Source organism: Pleurodeles waltl, chromosome 5 (genome assembly GCF_031143425.1).
Source record: "Pleurodeles waltl isolate 20211129_DDA chromosome 5, aPleWal1.hap1.20221129, whole genome shotgun sequence".
Lineage (NCBI taxonomy): Eukaryota > Metazoa > Chordata > Amphibia > Caudata > Salamandridae > Pleurodeles > Pleurodeles waltl.
In genome coordinates this window covers 288,025,431-288,035,634 of record NC_090444.1, presented here as the reverse complement: position 1 = coordinate 288,035,634, position 10,204 = coordinate 288,025,431, and the positions used below count along the sequence as shown (strand labels likewise).

The 10,204-nt window shown below is 40.9% G+C and overlaps 1 protein-coding gene across 1 annotated transcript in view; it reads right to left on the bottom strand.

Moving 5' to 3' along the window:
* Positions 1-663: 663 nt before the first annotated feature.
* TTC7A (tetratricopeptide repeat domain 7A) overlaps positions 664-10,204 on the bottom strand; it is a 1,654,710-nt gene continuing 1,645,169 nt past the window's right edge. The window contains exon 20 of the mRNA XM_069234028.1: positions 664-7,124. Within this exon, the coding sequence (XP_069090129.1) occupies positions 6,903-7,124 (222 nt within the window). The 3' untranslated portion in view covers positions 664-6,902. The remainder of the gene's footprint in view (positions 7,125-10,204) is intronic.

Here is a 10,204-nt window from a genome sequence, read left to right as displayed (position 1 = left end):
CACAGAGCTCATCTGGCTGCTTGGCAGACGACAATTTTTGGGGTCTCAAACTCACCTTCTTATAGTTCATTTCCAGACACCAAGGGACATATTTAAGAAAAGTGGTGCTACACCCAGTGCAACACCACGTTGCTTGTGCCCCTTAGCACCCCCTAACGCCACCATGTGTGCACCGTATCTAAGATACAGCGCACCATGGTGGCAGTTAGGGAACTAACATCAGAATGTTTGACGCTAGTTCGGAGATTTGCAGGATTAGTGTAAAAATGTTTTACACTAATCGTGCAACGCTCATTGAGGCCCATTGTAAACAAAGGTGTGCCTCCTTTTAACGCCTGCTCCGAGCAGGTGCTAAAAATGCCCAAAAAATGATGCAAAGGAATCTCTTAGATTTCTTTGCACCATTTTTTCGCCCCGCCCTGATATTCCGCAATGATGTACACCCATGACACATTGGGGGATATGAGACATTTCTCAGACCACTGGATATACCCATCATGTGGCTGCTGTGGACCACCCCCAGCGATGCAAAGCATGAACCCATGTTCCGCCAAGAACCTTTGCACAGCTGCCACGTGGAGCTAGACATCAGCACTGAAACATTTTTGATCACTTAAAGCATTAATTTAGAAATAACTTGGGCAAAACAACTGTGTTTGCTATTTCAATGTCTTTATTTGCTGCCAGTACATATTCACTGAATATGAATCAAATAACATATACATTTGTATGAATGTTCTAGTAAGTATCAAACTTAAATATTTTGTGCAAAATCAGAATGTTCATATTTAACAAATATTTTGAATCTCATTTAAAGTTGGAACATGCTTGATTGTATTTGGAAAGCTAGACAACAATCCCTAAATATTGATATGTAATATTTGACCAGCAGTTTTATATTGACAGATTTAGTTTTCGAAAGCAGGGTTGTCAAAGCACCAGACAATGTTTCACCTCCAAATCCCCATGTTCGTAAAAATGATTAAATACATTTAGCAGGTAGTGATTTTAGATGCTTAATGCATGTCATCTTATATGAAGCTTGGGACTGGGAAATGGGCAGGCTGTTGCAGTGAATATATCTATGTATGTGTGCAGATCTGTTCCTCTTTTACATAATTATAATGCGACTCCTCTGTCCTGCTGTTCTGTGCAATCACAGCATATCCCACCTCATTTACCGCAGCAGCTGAAGCTTTGGGCTGACATAGCATATACATGTCACATAATCGCTTCCTCATTTCCCTTCATCATTTGTCAGTGGTGGTGCTTGAACATTCAGCTGCAACATGGTAAAGGCCAGAAGGCAACAAGCTAAATGCATGCATAGTTTACCCTGAAATCGGAATCATTTCCATGGTAGTTACGCGTTCTTCACCCAGTCCTCATTTTCAACCCAGTAGCACTTTTCCTGTTACTGCTTACAGCTTGGCAATTCCCCTTTCGAAAAATTTACTTTTTTACAAGACAAATGGGCCTAATTTAGAGTTTGAGGTTTAAAAGAAATTGCTGAGATTTCGTGAGGAAATACTAAATCAGGTAGAGAATTCACCAGCAACACCTTCCGCCTGATAGAGTGGAGGAGATTGCACAGTTGCATTAGTATATATCCAGAAATTGAAGGATTGTACAATAGCAGCCATCTTTACAACAGGCGCCAAGCATACTCACCACGGCTGGCTAAAAATGAGGTTACGTATTAGGGACTCCGCTGAAAATCAATGACTATATAAAAAGCAACTTTGTTTTATATGTATCTAATTAGGCATTTAAAAATTAAATGGGATAGTTCTACATTTCATATTTAGTACTGGATTGTACACTTCTAGGATTCTGCATTATTTAAAAATCCTTGGTAAAACATGATTATTTGCAAATGAGGTTTTCATTTTCATGTTCCCCAGATTTCCCAACTAGACAACAACTAGGTCTATGTTTTACAAACCACAATAATTAAAAACACACATTTGCATTTCTAGCCTGATGCACAGCACAACAATTTTCTGTTTGGTCCTGTAATCTGGTCCTGTAATTTGACAGAAACATCTATGGCAATCCGTGGACCTTACCTGTGGGCAATGTTTGTCTTCAGAATGCATTTCCCATGACATATCCACCTACAATACAGCTTATAACTTAGAGAGACCACAGCTTAAAACTTTAAATATTGATATAATTAAAAGTGGTATTGAATGATGTGAGTTTATTTTAGTCTAACTGTAGGACACTAATGGCATAGCTGGTTTCAAGTCACGAGGGCAGGATTTAGGCAGGCATGGTTTGTCATCATACTGCAGGAAGTTGCTTGGACGTGCATGCCCATATTTACAGTGGGAATACAGGAACCGCAGTCTCACCATAGCTAGTGCTGATGACTAAAAAAAACAAGAACTGGTTGAAAGTCCCCGTCATGGAGTGGTGCCAGTTGGCAACTATCTAATGAACAACCTTAAACAATATGTTTCTCCTGTATGCTTTTGGAATCTGACTTCCATTCTGATTGGTTATCTACCTCGTTATAAGAGGCTTGTTATACTGTGCTGTCATTAACCCTTTAAGGTGTTCTGTGGGCCACAATATTGGTAGTACTTAGGTAATTATTGGTGATGTTTTTATCAGCGAAATACTGATGCTGTATAATTTAAAAGAACTGAATAACTAGTGTCATTATTCTAGTATGCAGGCTCCTACCTCCATTAATAGAAGTTGATATTTTGTATCCCATAAGAGATGGGCTCCTGTTTATATATTTTGTGTGGTCATATAGGTGTGGTGAGTTAATACCCTTCTTTTTCTTGAATAGTTCTTCCTGATGTTCCTGTGCCAAGCTGGTGGAGTCTGGGATCCTGAGGTGAGGTGACTGAGAGGCCCACTGACTATTTTAAAGTCAGCATGTGTGGTCCCTACCTCTCAGACAACCTCCAGAAATCATAACCACAGGGTTCCAACTCCCATCAGACCCACTTTCTCTATTACTGCGCCCCCCTTTTCATTAATGGATTTCAGGTTTCAGAATGGGCAGAGAGCTGAGATCCTGCTTCTGTGTTGTATGAAAGGACAGATGCTGTAATGTTGCTTCGGTCAGCAATGCAGAAAAGTGAATGCCCACCAGTCTGGTGAAGTGATGTGAGAGTTCTATCGGTGGATCCTGCTTGAGCGAACTTTGCTTACCTATATCTCAAAAGCCCTGGCCTGCACACTCCACAACCAGGAATACCTAGTTGCCTTTGCTTTAGGTAAAGAGGATTGTGTGTTTGCTCCTAGATCTTGTGTGCTCTCTCCCATAGAGGTGTGTGGACATGGCCTTCAAAGGGGGGTTCTCAGAGTCCTGCAGGGTCCTGCATCAGTGGTCCACCTGTTTCGACTTAAATACTCCTTGTCTTGGCTATCCCCGTTCCTGACCTGATGGTACACAATGGTGCGGTTTTAGGAGTGATGGGCATCAGTGCAAGTACATTTCTTTATAGGAATGTGGAGAAGATACTTCAAAGGACACAGTTGCGGATGCTGCATCAGTAGTCCCACAAATGCAGACACCAGCATCTCCTACCTTCACTCTCCCTACTCTTTTCTTTAATCAATCAATCAGTTATTATTTTTATAGCGTGGCTTGTCACCCAAGTGGGTATCCAGGCGCTTGCTGCAGGTGTTTATTCGAAAAGCCAGGTCTTCAGTCCCTTTCTGAAGTGATTTAGTGAAGGTGCAGTGCACAGGTGGAGGAAATTCCAGGCTTTGGTGGCAAGAGCATTTGAGTAATGCTGTGGGTTACAGGTTTTGAGTAATGTTGTGGGTTACAGGTTGGTGAACCTTGGTGCACGTGAACTTCATCCTCAGAGTGATACATGAATGGATCATTGATGGCGGGGATTTCTGTAGCTGAGTTGCAACAGAGGCCATTTCCATGATACAGATTGATCACTGTAGCACCATTGACTGGTGCTTCCGTACGCACCACATGGTCCTGGTGGCAAGTAATTGCCTGTGTAATGCATATGCTGTCCTTAACATTAACAGAATAGGTTGTGTGCCTCTCAGAAAGTTATCTGAATATTATAAAACTGTGCTGTCAAATTAGATTCGTAGTGCACTTGTGTTTGTTTTTCTGGTCGCCTCAATTGATGTTATTTTGACAGTCACTACATTCTACAGTTCATTTGGGATCAGATGCTGGGGATTGAATAATAGTTGTTCAGGAAGTATAGTTTGATTGCAAACTGCTAGCCTATTCTATTCTTTCCTTCCTGCTAGGTATGTTTGATTGTGATTTGCAGCGCAATGAAAGAATGTGTTATTCTAACATTTTAGTTCCCCATTTTTACCATGTCCTTGCCTTAAAAATAATGTTTAGTCTTCTTGTATCAGGCCTCATCACTTTGGCAAACTCTCAAGATTTAAGTCCAAGACTGTCATTTCTATGCTCCTGCAAGTCTAAATTCTAGGCCTGCATGTCTCACTAGATCTTGGTAATAAGGACATGTTGCACTGGAGGCAAGCAGATATGCCTTTATTTGTTCTGTTACTCAGATGTCCCTGTGAGCCATAGCATGCTTAAAACAGCAATGGCGGAGCAGCTTATGCTTGTCTGTGTGTTTCCTGCAGCTCATTTGGAAGTGTAAGGCTAACCATGGTTCAGTGTCTAGTGGGTGGCAGTTGTCAAAATCTATTGGAAGGCAGCTGTCAAAGTCTAGTGGATGGGAGCCAACAGTCTAATGGATGACACCTGTCAAGGTCTTGTGGATGGTAGCCACCAATGTCTAGTGGAAGGCATTGGCAAAGTCTAGTGAATGGCAGCTGTCAAAGTCTAGTGGATGGCAGCTGCCAAAGTCTAGTGAATGGCAGCTGTCAAAGTTAAGTGTAGTATTCCTGATTCTCTTGCATATTTCACAGTATTTTGGGTATGGCAGAGGGTCTCTTTACCTAATGCACTGAACCAATGTATGAGGTTTATGGTGCCTGGAAGGAAAACGTATTTGAGGGAAAGAAAACTAATGATGAGCATACCTACAAAAAACTAGAAATATATGAATTTGGAGGTGAAATTTGAAGTGGCTGGGACAAATTGCATTATGACTATGTCGTTGCATTTATATAGCCCTTAGTTCCACTAGTAAGGTCCCAAATATGTTCATATTACCTAGCTTATTGGTACTTCTATAAATAAGCTTGGGCGGATGGAAGAAAGACTGAGTGGTCTCTTATCAAATTTAGTCTTGGCAGGTGCAGTAGACCATTATAGACCTGGTTATATATTGGGAATTAGTTTAGGAATGTTTATGCGGTTGCTGTTACTTGACAATGAAAATGAAACAAACGTTTTATGATCTGTAATGAAAGTAAAAATAAGACAGATGAGCTATTTTTTCTGATGGAATTAAATTCTTTTTACATAATGTGTTGGATTTTTAAAGGACAGATACAACTTATAAAACGTGTTTTATTCAGAAGGAGGATTTATCTCAAAAGATATTTTATATACAAAGGTTGCAAATATAAGTGAATTCGACCTCCATTTGATTCAACTTACTGCATTTATGTGATATTTTTGAGGTTTTAAAGTCAATTCTCAAATTATATTTGACTATTCAACACGAACGGGCTATTTGCCTTTTTGGTCTATTGTCTTTCTGGTCTATTGCTTTTCTCTTATGACCTGAACATACAATTTCCTGAGAAAATTGTACTTTTTTTTCAAATGGATACGATCGAGCAACAAAACAATTCGAGGGATTAAAACACATTAAAAAACAACATCAAAATAACATTGACACTCAAATAAGCAACATGTGGATTCAGTAGAAAAATAGAAAGAAATTCGATTTTGTTGAAACCAGAAGCAATATATTTCATACGTGCAAACACCAGGATGAAGAGCAGTGACACAATAGGCCAGATTTACAAGGTCCTAGAACTTCCTTGCACCACACTAGCGTATTTTTTTTATTTACCCGCACAAGGAGGCAATTTTCACTGCACCATTTTACAAAGTGATGCAATGCATGCAATGTGCTACTTTGCGACTTCTGCCTGCGTCAGGCATAATGTATGCAAGGAGGGGGCGCATACTGGCATTAGGAGGCCCACAAAAATGGCACAGTGAAATTTACAAGATTTCACAGTGCCATTTTTGGCATCATTTTTAATGCCTGCTCAAAGCAGGCATTAAAGTAGCGCACCCATTTTAATCAACGGGCCTCCTTGCACTTTGCAGCAAAGCTCCATATTAGCATCAAAAATGTTGACGCTATTGGCCTAACGTGTGCCATGGTGTGCCGTATTGTAAATACGGCCCACCCATGGTGTTGTTAGGTGGGGCAGGGGCAACGTCAGAAAACTGGTGCATCAGCACTGATGATCCAGTTTCTTGTAAATATGCCCCCTTGTATCTAAAGTTCAGGGAATGGTTAGGAAAGGTTTTCCACTCTGACACTGCCTGAGGTTTGTTATGGAAAATAATTTTCAATTGTCACTGCCTACACTCTGAATGCGTGACTTAGGAAGTGATTTTAAATCCTTGCCTGCCCCTATCAAGAATATTTTTAATTACAGGGAGAAATTAGTTTTCTGGCCAAGCTTTGATTTTTTGATTCACTCTTGCACGTAATTATGAAATGATTTCAAGGGATGACACCAAGGAAAACTTAAAAGCTAAATACAATTTCATGTCTAAAGAGTCTTTCTAGAAACTGAACACTGACCAAAAGCTGTTGCATTTAGCCTTCGGCCTCAGTTTTACACTAAATGGTTTTTTATTACATTTTCATGCGTAAACTTTATTTCCCAGTTTAGAAACTGAGTAGCACCTTATATTTAGGATTATGCCATGTATTGGTGGAGAAGGCTTGGTTGTGTTCGCATCTGTGCGTCTGAAAGGATGATGGTGGGTCTCGGAGAAAGGGATGGCTTCACAATTCTCTTGGAATGACGGTGAACGGCAGTATCGGGCTGCTTGACTCCAGGTCCAGGGCGGTCAGGAAGCACTCAACAGCTGCCTCACTTTTGCCCTGTGCTTGCAGGGCTTCTCCCAGACTGTTCCAGGCCTCGTGCGAAGTGCTCTGGATCTGAACTGCATCTCTTAGAACCTTCTCTGCTAAGTGCCTTCGACCTAGCCTGTTGAGTATGAGGCCCTGTAGGAGAACAAGACACCATGATTAGCTTGTGCTGTGAAAGCTGCTGGAGATTACTCAAAAAGAATGTTGATAGAATCTTCATTTCCTGCAAGTCAAAGAATATTGTAACAAACAAGGGAATGTTTCGTAGAGTGTATGAGACCCAAGTCACAAAGACAGAATTTCACCTGTAAAACCTCTAACTTGCACACAGGATATATACTAAAAGGTTAAGGCAGGTGCAAATCATCTCTATATATGCATAATCCCCTCACTCATGAGTGGACCATGGACTTGAAGTTTTGAACATAAGTTATGGCAGTGGTGGTACCTATGGACGTTAAAGGAGGTGTCAGAGGAATACATATAACTCCCACAAACATTTGAATGTGCATTTCTCACACTTGTCATCATATCTGATTCACACCCAAACCATCCAGTTGGAAGGGCACCAAATACACAGTTTCAATAGGGGGAGAGTAGGAAGAGGTTACGGGGAAAGTATCTTAAAGTGAAAAAGTTAAAACCAACACTTTTAAAATTTCTTGAAAGGAATATTGTATGCAAAACACAGACTGCGTAAAGGAAGGCTTGGAATGCAGATAGCATCTTGGATAGAATTTGCTTACATCTGCTTCCAGTAAAGTGAAAGTTACACATGTACAAATCGAAAGATGAAATGAATTAGGCAAACAGGCATCACTTAGACAAAGCATAAGTTACACGTATCACATTTTACATCTTCCTTTGTCAAAAAGGGCAATAGTGCAAACACAAGGACCACACTGAATGCTAGAATACTTCTTTCCGCACCGTGGCTTGCAGTATAGTTAATAAACCACTTTTGCGCATATTAGGAATCCCTTGATTTTAATAACAGGCTCACAGACGCAGATAGACATTAGCATACAATACTGATCTCCAGTGGAAGGTGAAAGGCACCTGAATTGTAGCGGTCAGACACCTGGCTGGTATGTAAGCATGGATTTTGTTTTGCGAATCAAATATAACAAAGATCCACCTCTCTTAGGGCCAGATGTAGGAAGCATTTTGCACGTCGCAGACAGCGATTTTCACTGTTTGCAACGAGCAAAATGCACTTTGCAATGCACAGAACCCGTTTTGCGATTCAGTAACCTGGTTACCAAATCGCAAAACAGGTTTGCGAGTGACAATTAGGAAAGGGTGTCCCCTTCCTAATTGCGAGTCGCAGTGCAATGCAGGATTGCTTTGTGACCGCGAACGCGGTCGCAAACCAATCGCAGTTTGCACCCATTTGAAATGGGTGGTAACCCATTCGCAAAAGGGGGACCCCTTCCCCATTGTGAACGGAACTACAAACATTTTTTAAGCGCAGGCAGTGGTCCTATGGACCACTGCCTGCTCTGAAAAAATGAAACTAAAACGTTTCGTTTTTCGTTTTTGTAATGCATCTCGTTTTCCTTTAAGGAAAACGGGCTGCATTACAAAAAAAAAATGCTTTATTAAAAAGAAGTCACAGACATGGAGGTCTGCTGTCCAAAGCAGGCCACCATCCCTGTGAATGCAGCCACTCGCAAGAGGGTCGCAAATTGCAACCCACCTCATGAATATTAATGAAGTGGGCCTTTGCAACCCCCTTGCGAGTCGCAGATGGTGTCAGGGACACCATCCTACATTCCAATTTGCAATTCGCAAATTGCAAGTCGCTCTGACTCGCAATTTGCAAGTTGAAATTTGGAACCTACCTAGATGTGGCCCTTAGTTTCCAGTATTGGCCAATGAAATTAATTTAGGGTAATATCATCGTAAGCAGTCCCTATCAGGTTTGACTTTTTACTTATGAGACCGCAATATCAACACCACATACTTTTCGTTGCTGGCAAAGACAAATATGTCAGCAAAAAGTTCAGTTTCAAGTGTTCTCAAAATGAGCACTGCTGGGGGAGGACTTTTGGAAACCTCTTGAAGCATAAGACAATACCAACAAGAACAGATTGACCATTCCATGATATAGGCAGAAGAGTACTACCAAAGCTGTCCCATGTAAGACAACATTTCAATATCTGGGTCTGGCGTAAGGCTGGGGTCGTGTGTGTACACAGCAATGTCTGACATGAATTATGAAAAACACTTCCACCTCAGATACACTAGTATGTTCCTCATAAACTAAAGTGGATCCCTTGAAGAGCTGCAGTAGCACTACTACCAGTGTCGTAACAACTGTGTCAAGCACAGTAATGTAAGCAAGAACATCTCCCCCCTTGCTCCTTGGATGGTTATAAATCATAAGCTATAGTTCGGGTAAGTGGGCACTTCACACCTATGGGCACACAAACACTACTAATGATAGTTGTACCCCTTTTTATGGGTCCCCGAGTCCTTAATTCTACCTGGCTTTGCTCTCTCTTCCTCATGTCCATCATTCTCTCCTCACCTCCTTCATGCCATTCACCTTCTCCCAGCCCTACCCACTTCCACTATCTTTTTTTCACTCCTTCTCTCTCATTCATCCATGTCTTCATGTCCTTTTTTCTCCTCTCCCTGATCTACTTTCACTCTCCTCTTTTTCTTCCTTTTTCCCTTTTCCCACATCTCTCTTTTCTCCTTTAATCCTTCCTTCTGTATCCCTTTAATCTGCCCTTCATTTCAATCTTCTTCCTCCCTTTCTCTTAACAATTATAACTTGACTTAATTTTCCTTTCTATCCCACCATCTTGCGCCATTTCGCTTTTTTGCCCTTCTGCCCTCCCTTATCTCAATATATATTTATATTTTTTTCTGTACTGACTATATTTTCTCCATCTCTCTGCATCCATCTTTTTTGCATTGTCTGACCTTAACCTTTTTCTATTTTTTTTCTATTTCTCTGCATTCTACATTGCTGCTCCACAGTCCAATCTCCATGCTCCTTGCTCTTTTTCTTTTCCATATCTTCTCTCTCTATTTCTCCTCTCTCCCTCTCACTTCCTATCACCTTGTGTCTATTATTCCTATACTTGCTGTCTTTTTTTTCTTTATTCACAACTGTCCCTTTTCTTTTTTTTAGTCTCTCAGTCCTGATCTTTTTTTCTTCTGCTCCTCTCATATCTCTAGCATTCTCTTCTACATTACCAACC